An 18,463-nucleotide genomic window follows, 5' to 3' on the forward strand; every position below is an offset into this window, starting at 1 on the left:
AAAAGGTGGAACAAACTAAGAAGATTACAATTATTTTGTGAATCACTAAGCACACCAGATCTCTCTTCTGGAAAGAGATAGGCAACACACTTTGTTCTGTAGTTGAGACATCTTTTGCCGAAACAATTCATGTAATGATGACTGATAGACCTCCGGCTTCATTAGAACAGTCAAACTCTTCCTCAGAAACAGTAGATTCAAATTTTAAAGTGATTTTGTTCCCCCCAGGATATCAGCTTAACAGATTCCTTGACTTCTGTAAAATGCAATTACACTATCAAAATAACCCCATTAAACAAACAAACAAACAAACAAAAGCCCTAATACCAAAACCAACCACCACAACTTTCTTTTATCCCTTTACTGGTTAAGTATTTAAAGGAGGGGGAAATAAATAAACAAACAACAAAATAAACAAAAAAACACCAGATAAATTTAATACTCAAAGTTGTCATTGGCTTTTTGGAGCTTACATTTTTTATGCCTTTTTTTCATTCATTCCAGCTTGATTTCTGATCACTGCTAATTCCTGTCAGAATCAAAGATCCTCTACAAGTGCTGAGAGATTATCTAGCATATCAAAGTCCAGTTTAACACTCAAAACACAAAAAATGGTCAATATTGCCAGCTTCATATCTGCCACTTCACTAGCATTTCTAGCATTGCTCTTTCTCTAGACCTCAAACTAGAAACCTTTCTTCACATGTCTGCAGGAGCAACTGCAGCCATGCTTCATCCCCTCACATTTAAGAATGGTTTGGGCTTTATTCCCTGTTTAACAAACGATAGGAAGGAGTTGCCATCCTTTCCAGAAAAAGGGTAGATCCTCCGTGACAAGATTTCTTCTCCCTATTCCACATCATGAAATTACAGAATCACACAGAATCAACCAGGTTGGAAGAGACCTCCCAGATCATCAAGTCCAACGGATAAATTGACCAACTGCTCCGTTGTCCTCCTCAGAAAGCATGAGTGGTGAACCTAGAAATCCCCCAAAGGTACAGTTGTGTTTTCATTACTGTATCAAATCCCAGGTTTCTGTGATTCATCAGAACTGGTATCCCTGCAGTATGCTTCATCCTTTATCAAGGAAAACAATCCCCAGCTACTAAGGATTTTTCACCCTTTTATTTAACAAAGAAACCGAGAAAAGAAACCACCAGATACAAAAAATAGTCAACATCATTTACCATCAGTCACTCAAAAAAAAGAACACATAGAGGTTAAATAGTTTTCATACCAGTTCCCACCATTCATTGGCCCTTTCCTCTTCACAATACCAGAAATTTTCCAACACAAGAACTAATTTTTGGTGAGTAACTTAAGATTAGAAACTAAAAAACATTTAAAAAATACTGCTGCCATTGCCAAATCTAATCACACCTGTCTAGCAACTCAGACTGTAGTGGAAGCTGATGGCTAAGTTTGTTCTCTGAAATAGTGCAAAGACTTTACTGCCCCAGGTATGAAGAAAAAGTCATGTCAGATCTAAGCAATTTAACTCCTAATCCATTCCTATGCTGTTCTTTCTTTACCAAAATTCCATATTTGGTCTACGGATCAATGCATATCTCCAAAGGTGGTTTAGAGAACTTCTGTCTAAATCATTTTGGGACAGCACTGGGTTCAATACTGCTGTGTTTAATCCTAACCAGCCAGTAACTGAAGAGATTTGCATGATCACTTTAACCAAGCACAACACATTCGCACAAATACATCTGTCATGCATAATTTCAGCATATAAAGTTATAAATTAAGGAATTAAGACTTTCCTTGAAAACATACACATATAAGGAAGTTTCCTTATACTGGCTGAACTATGAATTTAGAGCTGAATACTCAGGCAAGTCCTAATACATCATGTCACACAGACACTTGCATTCCTATGATTAAAGGATGGCCAGACCTTTAGAAGTAGCATCATTAAAGCCACTAATTAAAAGAACTTAAAGAGTGAGTGCTTGAATTCAAGGATAACCCCAAGGGAAAAACATAACACATAGGCAGTTCTTCAATAAGTCAGATTACGGAATCAGGAAATAGATTTTGGAAAGGACCTCTGGAGGTCTTCTAGTCCAATCTACTGCTCAAAGCAGGATTAGCTACAGGAGGTTCCTCAGTATTCTAGCCATGAAGCCAAGCTTTCCAGGACACAAGCTAACAGATGCCTTCTTGGTGTCAAACTAAAGTCAGACTTGCTATATGCACAAGCCTATTACTCCTAAATACCCACACAGAAAAGGTTTGTGGTTTATCTTCGACTTAATAAATGAAGAGTCATATAACCTTCTTGACTGAGTAACTCCAACAGTAAAAAGCAGCAGAGTGTTTTTTCAGTCTGTGGCTACACATACCTAGGAGGTCAGAAGGCAGTGTATAGCAGAAAGGGAATGACAGCTTCATGTCAAAGAACAGCAAGGCACCTGGATGGTTCTGGTAACCACTTGAGTGACAATCTTTAGTTCCACTATGACATAGGTGTTCAGGGGCAATGAGTACAATGACAATATGATTGTCAGCCTGGACTTCACAGTAATCAAGTGTTTTTCTAGCTGCCATTTATAAACTCCATCAGATATGGGTTCTGATTTAGAGTGAGCAGCACTACAGAGTAACTGCTACTAAATAGACATTGTTTTGGTAAATCAGAAATCCTGTCAAGACGACTTAAGAAGAAAACTTACATTTGAACTGTGCACTCATTTTCCTGAAATTCAGGACTTAAGAGCAACTGACAAAAAGCTTTAAATACTGAACTTAGACTCCTAAGAGGTGTCTGATGGGCACAAGAGCTGTGAAGCGAAGAGTGCTCCAATAATTAACAGGAATTCCCCATTTTCTGCTAGCACTAATGTCAGGTGGAGTTGGGAAAACTAAAATTAAATTGAAGGACAGTACAAAGAATAAGCCATTTTTTGAGAAGGCTAGTTTCTTGCCACTGAAAGAACTTGGTATAACGGCATTTAAATACCTTTTTTTCTCCCTGACCTTTCAGAAATTTCCTTTTCTGGGACAGTTACTATAAAGCAGGTTTCAAAAAGTCCTGACAGAGGTGCCTGAGGTCAGCATCTAATGAGAATGCAAAGGAGTAAGTCTCATTTTGTAGAAAGGAAAAGACAGAAAATAATTTAAGAAACAAAATCCACACACAGGCTGGCTACATTTACATTCTTAAGATCTAGGATCATGTTTGCATATTATATTTGCACAGTTTTCAACACTTCCTGGTTCCCATGTCCAGACATGGCAATTCTATAAGCTTTCTTCAATCACCTTTTTTTTAGCATCTTCTTCAGAGTAAGTGGTCAAGATGCAACCGTAAGTCAGGCCAAACTTCAAAGGAACAACAACAAAAGGTGTATTTCCCTTTCTAGCAATTACACCACTAATCAGTCAGCTCATGGACTCAGGAAGCCACTGGCCTAGAAATGGCAGTGATTCAGCCATTCTTCCCCAGCATTTTTTTCCTGTATGGAGAGCTTCAAAGGACTTGGCATTTCTTTCCAACCACACAGCAGACTAGTATTTTAAAACAGGGATACTTCATAGCTACCAGTAGTATCTGGCCCAGTTTCAAACAAAAGATACTCCCTAGACTTGTTTCCAAACCCCATATGAGTTTGTTCTAATATTTGAACATACCATTTTCTTTTCCGCTGAGTGACAGAAATCTGAGGGGGGTCTTTAGGCCTAAAGGGTCTCTTCTCAAAGCTTGCTGGAGGAATACTTAGGGAAGGCCAGAGAAGCAAGAAATGAGCATACAGGAAGCTGAATCACAGGACAAAGCAGCAGCAGAATTCTGACAATCTGCATGCAGTTACAGAAAACAATCAACTTCCCTAAGGAGACTACAATCTAACCCTGTAAAAAGAAAACTGTTCTTTTCATTTACCTTGCAGAGGAGACTTCAAATAATATTAATTTTTTTAAATGGCTGGCTTGCTTATTCCTGTTCTTACTGAAAGGTTTGAAGACTGAAATTCCAAAGGTTCCTGTATTTTAATAGCCTCAGCACCCATTTCATAAATTAGAAGGAATGTCAAAAAAAGCAAAAAATGAATTCTCACCACCTTGTTAGAGAGAACAATAGGAGGAGTTCTCTAATCCAAAAAGTTTATAATCTAAGCCTATCTGCAATACCTCTAGGAAATTCTAACGCCTTCAGAAAGACACTTTGGGGCAGACAATGTCACTTAAGTTTTAGGCAATGAGAATTGTCTTTTATCACAATAACCAAGCAATTTACCTTCATCTGTCTCTCTAATCTGCAAAGCCTTGACATCAGGTTTCCTGTCATTTGAGGATAACTTGTACTGAGGTGAGGACAAGCATAATAGTTTACCTTTTAAGATCTTCCAAAGCTAGTAATTTATTTGCAGTTATAGATTAACCATATAATTTACTTGGACAGCCAGAAGGCATTAAAAACAACAAAAAACCTCTTTTGCATTTCCATTACTGGCCACAGAACATGTAACAGCAGAAAGGAGGCTAACTGAAGGAACCTGAAGTCCTACAAAATTTATGAACAGGCAGATTCTAGATTTGAAGTTGGAGATCTTCCATTGCTTTTAAAACGAGAATCATAAGAATCAACAGTAGTTGTAAGATTCCCTTTTGGCCTGCTGCTGATAGAAATTCCTTGAACTTTGCATAATCTTCAACAAAGGTCCACTTCCATCTTTTCATCTCATGTGAACTTTTCTCTTCACCTCTTTGTATTTTATTAAAATGGAAAACAATTCAGCAAGTTTTGTAGAGAGGGTTTTGCCACAGCTTATCTGTAGAGAATTTAAAGGACTAGCCCTGACACAAACAATCTGTAAATGAGAAGATATTTCCTGAAAATAAAACCATTTTTGACAAGCCAGAAGCAGCTTTCACAAGCTAGGAACCTAGTTGTGGGGGGAGGGGGTGTCTCATTCTGCTAGCACAAGTAATGCAATGCTCAACATTTTCCTTTTCCATTGCTGCAAATTGTGGCTAAAAGTAAGTTGCAGAAGAGGGGTGAAAGGAAAGCTGTAGTGAGCAATCCAGCAGCTAAAGGTACCTGTTACATTTGTACTAGTGGAATCAGGATTCAGAAAATGTTAACATCAGCTGAAGTAATTCAGCAATAAAGCATGATCAATGGTTTTTAATCCTCTGCAGCAGGTAGAGAAGACAAGCAAATTATCTCAAATGGGTTTTAATATTTTTAAATTATCTTTTTGACATAACCTTACACATTTTCACTTGTGAACTCACCAAGCAATTGGTTGAATAACAGGATTAAGACACAAACACTTTCATCCATCATTAGTATCCTCAATGTCAGAAATTAATTTCATTCCTGAACTGATAAAGTTTAATAAAAATAAAGACTACTTTAGAGATTTCTACTTTAGAGATTCTAAATTAAAAGAATTACTCAACAGCCTGTTCTGTAATACATGAATTTAACAGATATTTCAAGTCTCAGTTACATTAAAGTATGCAGTCGACTACAATCAAAGTTAAAACAAAAAGTGCCTGTGAGCTAAGGATCATTATTCCAGACCCGTTGTGCATCAATGAAAAGGAGAGTAGCAAAGGACATACCTTGGAACTGCTCCCAAAACAATCAAGTTGGCTTTTTGTTTGTTGTTTCCAATTACAGCATTTTTCATATCTCTGTAAATCCAGAAAGAAAAACAAACCCTGGTAAATTATGCTGAGGTACTGAGGGCTTAATCTATAGAATTTACTACTTCCATGAAGCCTTATCAAGCAGTCTTCCACATGTCCATGCTGCACCTACACAACTAAGTAGTGCTTCAGATCAACAGTTTCCACAGCCCATAGGCAAACACCCCAGAGCTCTGGGATTCAATTATGTCCCAGATTACTCAAGTAAACAAAAGCCCAAACTATCTCACATGCACACCACACATGAAGTCTCATTACTGACAAAAGCTAGATACACTGGCTCTTTGTGCCCATATATTCAATAGACTTGGAAAAGGAAAAAAAAACCCCACACCACACACACAAAAAACATGTTAGTGGTTGGGAAAGCTAATGTTGGTAAAGTATTAACTGAATATTCCACACGGTGCAAAAAATGACAGGCTGAAAAGAAAGAAGAACTATCAGTCTTCAGAGACCAGGCTTTCACTCTCATCTCCACCACAGGCTACCTTTCGTGACTTTGAGCAGGATACCCAAACATCTGTATGCCAGAATCTCAGGAATGAAGTGAAAACAGTAACATTTTCCTGTCTGACCACTACTACAAGGTTAAATATATTAAAGGCATTCATTCATACTACAGTAAGGGAACAAGGGAACCATTTTGGAAAGCGAGCACTGGGTTGCACACACCAAGAAGTCCTGTGAAAATGCATGGTTTTTAACATTGATGTACAGAAAATCACTACTGTACCCTAAAAACCATCACCATCTTTTAAAGTTGGTTTGGTTTTGTTTGTTGTTTTTTTTTTTCTTCAATGATAAACATCCAGAGAACCTAAAAGAAAACTACAAACTTAAGATTAGTTTCAGGAAATCAAAATGACACATTTCTAGAAAACTTTCTATTTGTAGGGACCTTTACAAGAGAAGGGGAAAAAGAATAAATAAAAAAAGCCAAACGCTTCATTAGAGCTATGAAAAAAAAAATTAGGCAATACCTGGACTGGCATAAACGTAACCTTTATAAACCTCAATTAGTAAAGGTAATTGCCCATTTTTCCTGAAGTATTTCCCCACGTGACTCACTCTCCTGTAGCACACAGTTACCTGGCCACAAGAGACTCCTCTAGGAATTTTAAGCAAACAGAGGCCACCTTCTCGAGTTTGGGTAGTGATCTTGGAGCTCCAACAAGGGAGCAGCATTAAAAGCAGCTGAATACTGAACTGCAGTTCCATGTACCTCTTAAAACCAGAAAAATCAGGATGCCACTTGACTCATCAAGTGAGCCATTGCTTAACAGGAATTTGCCTACCCAGCACACAGTTTTACGCAGCTGAGTATCAGCAGAAAACGTTGGGCCCTCCTGTTACAACTTTACACCACAAGACAGGAGCTCTAGATGAACCTTCTCTGGAGGAGGGGTTGGATTAGATCTTCAGAAGTCCTTTCCAACTCCTATCTCTCTGTCATTCTGTGAGAGGAGGTAGAAGAGAAAGTGAAAGATCAGAAGACAGGCTGAGCTTTAAACCAAAGAAAACTTATGGAATGGACTTGAAGACTTGACTGAACTCACAAACAGTACTCTAGTGGTTTCTATGCTGAATGCATGTTAAAAAAACAAACAAAAAACCACTATCCTGGGCATTTTGAAAGGTTTAAAAAAATAAGTGTCAGTCCAAAACAATGGCAGAAGCACTGATTAGATCTCTCCAAGGAATGGAAACTGCACCAACAGATATGATAGGTTCAGGTACTAAACTGTTCAGGTCACTCTGGGAAAGACTACCTCTCCCTGTTATCCTTAAATGTCACCTCTCAGTGACACTCACCATCAGAAAGGCTGCATCATATCATGTATCCACAAAGGCATACAAAGAAGGCACTTGCCAAGCACTCTAAAGAATTACACAGATTTTGGTGACATTCTAATGCTGTGCTTAGATGATTTTACACTATTTTGTGTTAAAAGGCAACAACAAATAACACCAAAATAAAAGCATAGCAACAGCAAACTTTTGTGATTCCTGTGCCAACTTCACAGCAGAAGGCCTTGCTAACCTTATAACCATTTCCTATGTAGTAAGTACTGCTTATGAATCCAATTCAAATGCTTTCTGAAGTGGCAGGAACATGGCCAAGTTCTACATCACTCAAACTGTGATGTTTAGCAAGGTCACGGTCTTGAGCTATGATTCAGGTGAGTTTCTCCATCCTAGCTCATATAGTTCCTCAGAACTACTTGGCAGGTAGACAAGAATCATCAAAAACTGGTGATTTCTGACCAATCCAACACAGGTACATTCAACCATTTCAGCTCACAAGTAAAATACCTTTAAATTTGTAATATGAGCAAAAACTGTCAAAGATAGGACTCAAAGATCACGTGTGTGCGTGTGTATTACGCCTTGGCACTCCCAAACTGCACGCTACACTTCTCTTCAAACCTGCCACTTAACAGAAATTAATGAATTTGATATACAGGAAGCAGGTGGATATGGAAACCAAGAATATGCTTAAAATGCCATAATCCAATGTTGAACGGCAGCAGACTTTTCAAAAATGTTTACTATGAACAATAATTACAATTCCACGTCACAGTTTAAGGAGATTTTCCTGATCAGGAATATAGTCTCTTTAGTAAGTACCACCATGTGCTGCCTTAGTCTACCAGGTCCTTGGTGAATCATGAACCTTGAAAAAAAATGAGGGCAACTCCCTTCTGTGAAAACCTCTCTCTAACAAGTTTGAGCTTGACTGATTTCAGATCCAAGATGCCATGAGATTCATCCAGAGGAAAAAAAAAAAAAAAAGGCAGTTAAAGATCATTATCTTCTACAAGAGGTAACACAGGAACCTCAGGAATTTGTAGTCCAAAACTGGATACTCACTACATGCCCGAACATCATGCACACTGTTCCCATTTCCTACTAGGGAAAGAGCCCTTGCAACGAAGAATAAAGAAACAGTAGCAAAAGCACAAAGAAAGGAGAACTTGAGAAGAACAACTAGTCTATGGCAATTCTAGGCCTATCCTGTGAGAAAGCCGTGATCTAAAAGAGGGAGATACACACACAGGCATTCCAATCATCAGCTCCAAGCTTTCAGGTATCAACCCTACTTCTAAGCAACAGCACACAAACAGGTTTAGAAGAAAAAATGCAGATCTCACCCATGTACCTAGTACACTGCAGCACTGCTTAGATTCTCAGTCTCATGTAGGTAGCCGTCTATAGAGCTAAAAGAAAAGCCATGAAGCTTTCATATATCACAGTGTCAGAGGTCCTAAGATTCATTTGCTTGTTTTGGTTTTCGCTCTTGTGTGTTAAATACTATAGTTTAGATTGAAACTGAATTAAAAAACATTTTACAAAATAATCTGAATTAAAATTACTTTAACACATAGATTTCAAACCTGGTAGCCAAAATTTATGCCTACATTTACAGTAATGCAATAATTGAGGAAAAAAAAATAAATTCACACTTCCAAGCAGATAATATAGGCTGCCAACAATAAAATACAGCACAGATCCTAGCTAAGCACTTGGAAATACTGCTTTCTGAAGGGCCAAACCATCTTTTTGCATCTCTTATTGCTTCTTAAAGAAACAAGAATATAGTTTTATCAGTTCAATCCTGTCACCACTGAGTTTTAATTTACGAAGTTAACTAGAAACTGGAAAAGCTGAAAGTTATTTTCTCCCTACAAACTTTGGAAAAGAGGGATGAAAAAATAAACTTATCATATGAGATTTACCAGTTCTAAAAATCTTTTGGAACATAGGAATCCAGAAACAATCAGTTCAATTAATCAGCTATAAATAAAACACAGTGCATGCCAGTTTTGTCAATGCACTAGCATAGTATAGGTGTTTCAAACAAAATATTTAGAAATGTAGTAAACTAAAGAAAAAAATCTAATTTCCATCCAAATTCAGTTCAACAAGAGTTACAAGAGGAACTAACATGCCAATTGAGTATGAAGTTGATGTCGTTATTCTGATGCTTAAGGTACAACTGTTTAAAGGCACCAGATACAGCCCATTTCAGATAAGCAAGAGGCAGCATTACATGTAACAGTCTACAAGTGAAATATAGCCTTTCAGTTTTATTGATTTCTAGTCTATTAATTTTTTTTTAAATGTCCAAGTCCTGAGAAAATTAGCATTCTATTCCATCAATATAATTTTTTAATTGTAGAAACATTTTAAGGCACCGATCTTTGTCCGAAGCAGAAATTAATGAGGTTTAACATCTTCATGAAGCTAATGCTAATTTTGGGACCCTTCCCACAAAAACCCCACAAGTGTTGCATTGTTAGCATGCAGTTCTCTGAACTGGTGTGAGCTAACTTCCCAGCTGAGAGCGAACAGACCCTTCCTAGCAAGCCCTGATACATGCAACTCTTCTGCAAGGCATGATGAGAAAGCAACATGGATACATGGACTCCTCAGTGAGAATTTGGTTTTATCTGTGTTTTTAAAAACATGGTATTTTCATCTTACAGTATTTTCTCTTCTTATGTTTTCTGAAAATATGTAAGGTATCCATATTTAATAGATTCCTAGACAGAGAAGGTTAACAAACATGAAATGAACAATCACAGAGGAAAAGTAGTCCTAGACACTTCAAGTCAATGCTTTCACTTTTAGTATGAAATAGTTACAATAGATTCCAAGACAATGACACACACAGAGGAAGCATCCAAAACAATGCACTGTCAGACCAGAAGATATATATCTACCAGAGGCTGATCAAAATTGTGAACAATAGAATGACGCCAAAGCAACATTCTGAAAAGGTTTCAAAAACTCAGTATGCAAATATCAAAAGAGCTGAGAGAACGACATAGTTCAAATGAAACTGTCTTCAGTTTCTAAGTTTCAGTATCATGTAAGCAAATTGTTCCTAGACTGGTTTGGACGAGAGTCAGAAACTGAGGAGCTTCAGTTTTAACTATTATGCTTTATATAGTTTTTACTGCCTCTTCCTACTCCCTTCCTCCCAGTCTCTCATTGTTATAGACAGACACAAAACAAAAATCAGGCAGTAATGAGAAATTTTGCATGTTAAAATATGTCCATCATTATTTCGGCAGAACTAATTTCCAAGAGGGACATTACTGTGACTTGAATCTCTGTCAATTACTCAGTGTGTGAGTTGCTTCTTACCTCTTCAGCAAGGAGCACACTAACATGATTACTAGTCCAACCAAGGGAATAAAATGTTAAAAACTCCTGCCAACTCAAGCAAACCACAGAAACCATAAATCAGCTTAATTTTAAAGGTAATTACTACATTGGGAAGAAAAGTTTCAAGATTTCTAATCTCATTCAAAAATACCTGCTAATGCAAAGAAGATGATGATTTTACAGGAAAGAACAAAGAGCACATAGATAAACTGTTACTCAACTCGAGTTTTAACACTTTGAAACTGTTACACAATTAGAGAACAATGAAGACTAAAACTCAGCATTTAAAGAAGGAAACCTTAAATCCATGGTTGTTCCCAGTCTTAATTCTTCCCTCTCAGACACCAGATACAATCAAAAGTGCTGCAAAAGAACAGCATATGGCTGTAATTACAGCTAGGCAGAACAGTAGATTTTAACACATGTAATACTAAAACTGATCATTTAATACAACTTGTCCATATCACAATGCCACAGGAAACCATTTGAACTCCTATCTGAAACACCCTCTTTGGAGAGGCAACTTACCTTGTTGTAAGTTTTCAGGCCAAGGAAAATCTACTAAATAAAAGGGTAAGTGGTGTCAGTGATCTACATCTGTAGTCAGAGTTATTTATATCTTATTCCTACCCTGAAATTAATCCAGTTTTCAGTACTTGTCTTGCTATGTGTGTGACAGACTGAAGAAGCCTCCGGTATCACATCTTTGCTTCCACATGAGCTTAGATCAGTCAACTCACATGCTAGTCTTCTATACTAAGCTTCACTTAAGCTCTCCATATCTTTGCCTGCAGTTTCAATTCAAATTCCTTTCAAATATCTGGGCTGATTGACTAAATAGGAGATGCTGCTTTTCCCACTCCTCTCTCTCAAGCCTGTTTTATTGTCTCATCCGTTGCACTGACTCTTAAAATTGTGCTACAATCTGAATGAGATCACTCATCAATAGAAAAAATTTCCTACTCAATCTCAAGAATGCTCAAATTTAAAATGCTTCAAGTCAGTGGAGGATGGGAGTATAACTAGTTTTCATTATGTAAACTTCTGGAACTAGATGATCCTTGTGGTCCCTTCCAACCCTGACTGATTCTAAAACCACCCAAACCATAGCTAGAGCTCTGTATTATCAGCATTTCAGCATCAGTCTCTGCTATTTAAATAAACTAGGTCATAACAGCAAAGAATTATCCAAAGAGAGGTGTGGAGGAAACAGCTGCAGTTCAACAGAACTCTGGGAAACAGATCTCCTGCTTTGTGATACCAAATCAGCAAAATACTTTTTTCACAGCTATCCTGAAACAGCCAAACCACATGAAAAGAACAGCCTTCATCACTGTTGCCTCAGGTGAATGACCCAAACCATCAAATAGAACTGTGTTACTTTATCTACCTCCCTCCCAGGATGAAGCGGTGCCTTCAGCATTTAGCAATATATCCCACAGCTGAACTAGAAATTACATGAAATTTCATTAAGCAAAGAATGCAACACTACATTTCCCTGCTACTGTTTTTCACTCATCTCTTCATTAAGTTACTTTTGTCCATCCACCCATTTTAAGCCCACCACTCATGAGCAAAAGAATGTTGTCCACTACAAGTCATTCACATTAAGAACTCTCCATTTCTGTACAGGAAAATATTTTAAAACAGCTTTCCAGCACCTGCATAGCTGTTCTCAGATCTGAGCTCATAATACTGTATGACATGGTCCACTTCAGCTTAGAGCAGCAAGAAAGATCACCAAAACCTGATCATTTGACATAGCTACTAGCCATTAGATTACTATAATGTAAAGTCTTTCCAACAGGAAAACATAGGCACAGATTTTTAGCTCCAAACATCCATCAGCTAAGATGATGCAATCAACCTCCATATACTTTAGTCATGTCTATGTTTCCTTCCTCACATGAGTGTTACTAAGTGCTCACTAGGACAGAGAGTCTGCAATTCATACACAGATAAATGCTCTTGGCCTACACATTTACTGGGCTGTTACTGTTTACTGGACATTTCAGACAAACCATGTTTGAAGTATGCTTTAGCAAGTGATTTTACCAGCTAGCCTTCCTACTACTTCACAATCCCTAAAGAAAAAAATGGAAATAAAACAATCTCAGCACATCTACATTATCCGTTCAGCACCAGCAATACAGCATACATACCAAAATCAATCTTCCTGTAGACAAATTAATTGGTAAGCAGAGTTCTGCCTTAGAATGTTACTAGAAACGTCAATCTTTTATAAGGAGCTAGCCTAAGAGAATATAGGTCTATACTACAAACTGAAAATGAGATTCTTTTGGAAAAGCAAGTAAATTGAGAGGTTTTTATGCTCTTTCTGATCAATCTGAAATTGCAGCTTAGAACCACAAAAATCCAACTCCAAATATGACAAATCACAAGCTCGGCAGCATTGCGAGTTTTGTGGCACACATCCCTTGGAGCCCAATCTCTAGTTCAGTCACCATAACACCCACACCCCTAACGGGCATAAAGACTATTTTGCCCTCAGCTACCTGCTCCATTTTGCCCTCCTTTACAGGGCAACCACTCTGCATTTGTCTAATACATTAATAAAGCTAAACTCTGAATAACCTTAGCTCAAGAGTATTCAGCTGTGCTTAAGGTTTGTCAATTCTTACTCAGATCTCAAGACTTCTGCATCCAATATTCGCTTGATTTTCTCCAGCTACATCACATAGCCTGACAGAAGTTGTTTCCCTGTCTTTCATCCTACTGACAGCCTGAAAACATCACAGTAACAGCATCACTACTTTTGGAGAAAAGTGGCTTCATGCCCTTCTTAAAAGCAGCACTGAAAACCGCTTTATTAATCATCAGTCCTCCTTCAGAGGCTCAGAACAGCAACTGGAAGGCTTGAAATATTAAACAGCTCTGTAAGGCTGAAGACTGCTAGCCAAATGTTACAGGTATACCTAAAGTTTATCCTACCTCTAATTATTAGACCAGGATTCATACAATGTATACAATGCATAACATTTAGGGGGGAGGGGAGAGGGGGGAAGTAGTAGTATGCGTTTGCACCTTTTGCTGCATTATAAAGCAAGCATAAAAGTAAAAGAGTCTTAGTCTGACAAGAGAACGCTTTCTTTCTATTGCATCTTCCACTCTTCCCTCTGTATCTCACTTCTTCTATCTGAGACTACAAAACCTCTTATAGTGAAAACCACTCTTCAAAGAGCACTACTTAATTCTCAAATTATGTCTGAGGCCTTTTGATGTCATCTTCTATCACTGAGAAGCTTCCCTAGCTGTTGGGATTCCTCAGTTTACCTCTTCCAAGGAAGAAATCCACAAATGAAGCAAGTACTCCTAGAACCCTCTCAACATCAGCTAGACCTGCTCCTGTTTCCATCAGATTCTGCAACCTAAAGAACAAGCTTCTATTTCCAGGCCACAGAAAGCCTATCCTGCAGTTCACAAAGCATCAACAAAAGAGACTGAAAAGCCTCTTCCCTCAACATATAAATGACACAGGCGGAAAAAACAACACAAAATCAAACCACTTTAAAAAAAAAAAAAATCCATCACTTGTTCTGTGCCAACTAAACCTCAAAGTTCCCTACTGCTTCTGAACAGTACTACAGAGTACTGTCTAGGAGATAATAGGATTGAACAAAAATGTACAGAGGCAAAACAGGACAGGAACAAGCCTCTAAGGACTTCTGTTTCCACAGGCCATTCCAATGAAAACTCAAGCAAGAGAATATGCAAAGGAGAAGATACGGCTCCTGCAGAAAACTTAGACTCTGAAGTGCCCAGTGAGAGACTGGCAATGTGATTACACATATTTGGGATGCACCATGTGAAAACAAATGCTGTTTGTCATTTAGTCTTAAAGGTTTGCTCATCAGACAATGAAGAACAAGAGGCCAAAGTACCCTCTGAATGGGGTACCTGTTTCTCCATTAGAAGCGAGAGTGGAATTTCTTCTCTTCCCACTTCATGAAACTACCTCATATTTCACAGAGCTTTCCCTGCAGATGCGCGTGGAACACTACACTGATGCTCTCATCCCAATTGCCATAGGTGAGAAATACAAGACACTGTTACAAAGACATCTAAACTCATGCCTGGAACATTTTTTCCAAATCCAAGAACACTCAAAGAAAGCTGGACGTAAAACACATTGTTTGACATGTTCCAAACATCCAAGCAATTAACCACAAGAGAGGTACAAGATCGGTTACACAAAAGTAGTGTTGCTACATAAAGTAAGGGAGGGGTTTTTGTGGTTTGTGATTACCTTCTGGTTATCTTCTGTTTGAAGAAGGCAGAAAACAGCAAGCAGAACAACACATCTGCAGCCAAACACAAGTACAAGTCCACTGACCTTCCTCCTTCAAAGAGGAGCTTTGAAAACACACACACACACACACACACACACACACACACTCCCCCCCCAACTCGGCACCAAATAACCTACCACAAAGGTAGGCCCAGTATCTTGGTTGTAGTAAGATGTCCATTTTAGAGTCTTCAAAACACTAAGCCTAACAACTGACCACTGCAGCACTGCCAGCGTAAGTCCTTGTGGATCCTGAAAACCCATCGGATTCAAAGTGGTCTGCAAATTCTTGCCCATACGCCAACTATCATACCTATCAACAGCAATTCTAAACCAGTCAAAATCATACTGTGCTAAGAGCATATAAAACTTGACTATACTGCATAGATCTGTACTAGCGTTCTCACCACAACACTACACATGGTCCCTAAGAAAAGGGAAGACACTACAGACGTACACCATGAAATTAGTTCTTCAGTACCAAGTACCATTTATACAGGATGTTTCTTTCATTTCCCTGAGGCATAAACGCTCCAACAAGCCCAGAAAATGCTTGCCTAGTAACTCGAGCTAGCTGGAGAAGCACATCCATAAAGGACACAAAAAGCAGTAGCATAGGAATTCTTAGTGCACCACAAATATGATTATTTACAAGCCTTATGAGATGACACCCTCTGACTGCTAAGGATCAGGCTGATGAGAAACAGTTGGGATCTTGAGCAAGCCAGATTTGTCAGAAAGAAGGCTGCTTTTAAAACCAGCCCTTGAGCTGGAATTACATCGCTCCCAATACAATGATATATTGCCTCTTTCAAGGCATCATGCTAAATGGAAGCAGGACAAACTGCCTCTCAAAGAAACTCCTGACCAAAAAATAGAGGACAAACATACATAACAGTCATGCATCTGAACAATAAGGTCTTGAGCTTAAGGGTGAATGAAAAGGCAATGATAGTCTAAGAATCACCACCCAGAAGTATTTAAAAAAATAAATTAAAATACTGTCACACTGAAAAGCACAGAAAGATGTTGTAGCAACCACCTTGGGACAAATGAAGCTCCTATAGCAAGGCAGGAATTTACAGTTCTGCTTCTCTGCCAATAACAGCAAAACATTTAAGAGAGCTTCTGAGAGAACACAGCATTTAACCCCTTACAATATCTGCTTGAGGTAGTCTATGCACTGTCAACAGTGAACAGATTGAATAGATGCATACTTAGCATCAGTGCTGACCTTGCAGAATGCAATCTCTGACAAAATTTGAACCACAGAGTAGAACATAGAAGATGAAAGGTTTAGAGGAGCACCTAAGTAGACACAAAGCAAACCTGCAAGACCTCTCAGGCATAAGCATGGCTACACTGTGGAGTTTATGCTTACAAAAGGGAAGTGCTCTATTAAGCTTGTTCACTTATAAAGAGAGTAAACAAAAAGGTAAATACATACACTGCCATACAGACCTGGGTATGAAAGTGTGGGCCTTGCACATTTCAGAGTTTGCTATCAGGTAACATAAAAGGCAGCACTCATCCTTGTAAGAATCTCAACAGCAGTACCAGACAAAAGGGAAATGGCTGCTCGGTTCTCCCATGAGGAAGAAGAGGGAAAAGCTCCTAGCCTGGTAAGACTTCACTCTCTGGACAAAAGAAGAGTCTGAGTACAAGCTCTCTGAAAATTGACAGAAAACACCGGAGATTTGTGCATTTAAATAATGTCAGAATATGTAATTAAAAGCTTTCTCAAGTTACAATGTTGCAACTAGACTGGTATGATTTTCAAGTTCAAGAAGAATTTATCTATCTTTTAGCTTTATCAAACCTCATTCAGAGGTTTTTGTAAAAATTTTGTTGGTTTTCACTACAATTACAGGGATGCAATAAAAAAAAAAGCCCCAAACCAGAGTTATTCATTCAAGTGTCTTAAATAGCATACAAAGAACAGAACTATTGTCACCGAAAACAATCTGAAGAAACAAAGCCCCTGAAGACAACCTATTTTCTGAATCTTGATATTCATACAGTTCCATCAATCAAAATAAAAATCTAGGTCATCAAAATTTTCAGCCAAGATGCAGGGAAAAAAAAACCCACACAAAACAGAACATCTTAGAAACCAAAGATTTTCAGCAAAGTATGCAGAATATCTGGTAAAGCTTCTGAGACGCACTTCTGGTAGAACTTTGATCCTCTGCTACCCCACACCAAATATCAGTTCATTCCACCTTCAGTATCTCTTCAGATATTTTAAAGTCGAAGGAAGAAGAGCACAGCAGTAGTATTTTTCTGACCAAGGAAAATATTGGATGGACCTTTTTGTACACACACTGCTCTAAATTCCATTTTCATATATATATATATATATATGTATATACTTTTCTAAATGGGACTGTTTTACACCCATCCACCAGTATTCAAAAATAACCAACCTACCACACTGATTTACTCCATGTCAGGAAGGAAGTACTCTTAGGATTTTAACCAGAGCATCACAAATATGGGGCTTACCATCCAATTCTGCCTTTTCAAAGCTATTGTAAAATAAATCAGTACCTTCTTGCTTTTAAATGCAAGAAAAGCATCTCAGCATAGAATCCACTGACATCCATGGACAAGATGAAGATTTTCAGATGTTAGCCAAGGCAAAGATACTGCCTAAAAATGCTGTTTCTGGGAAATCAGTTACACTTCAAAAGGTATAAAAAACACCTCAAAAGACAGGGAAGGTATTATCAAGGGTTGTGGGTTCCAGTCCTTTGGAAAGAAAGGAGAGTAGGGAGGGAGGGCCACCCAGGGCTCAGAGCATCTGCCAAGGAGAAAAGAGGGATTCAGTCAACCCACTCAAGGATGAGACATATCCTTGCCCCAAGATCATCACACTATCCTTTCTGAGTAGTGAACTAAGGTGGCGATGTGGCAGAAGCAAAACAAGACTCTCCTACAGGGAACAGTTAAGAACCTGCACATAGTCACAGAGGTATACCAAAAGTTTTCATAGAGGTAAAGGAGTAGCTCAACCAATGAAGTTTCCAGGACACTTACCATATGTTGTGTTTTTCACGTACTTCAAAGGGATACTAACTTTCATATGCTGCCTCTGAATACCTTCTGCAATAGTTTTTCATCTGCTACTGGAAAATACGTTGGTCTGTCCTAGGCCACACCAACACTCCTAGCTTTTGGATCCATTCAGTCCTTCAATGTCCTTCTGGTATTTTGCCAGATAGTCACAACCAATAAGTTGCCTGAAAAGGTCTGGTTTAGCCACCAAAAGTCAATATGGGGCAAGAACTTGCTGGCCATGTTGCTATGTGG

At 38.4% G+C, this 18,463-nt stretch overlaps 1 protein-coding gene across 3 annotated transcripts in view; it reads right to left on the reverse strand.

Moving 5' to 3' along the window:
• The window catches only part of ARMC8 (armadillo repeat containing 8), a 64,873-nt gene that overhangs the window by 43,543 nt on the left and 2,867 nt on the right, over positions 1–18,463 (reverse strand). For all 3 annotated transcript variants that reach the window (XM_054386349.1, XM_054386350.1, XM_054386348.1), the window contains exon 3: positions 5,581–5,652. In XM_054386349.1, the coding sequence (XP_054242324.1) occupies positions 5,581–5,652 (72 nt within the window). The remainder of the gene's footprint in view (positions 1–5,580; positions 5,653–18,463) is intronic.

Source organism: Indicator indicator, chromosome 13 (genome assembly GCF_027791375.1).
Source record: "Indicator indicator isolate 239-I01 chromosome 13, UM_Iind_1.1, whole genome shotgun sequence".
NCBI lineage: Eukaryota > Metazoa > Chordata > Aves > Piciformes > Indicatoridae > Indicator > Indicator indicator.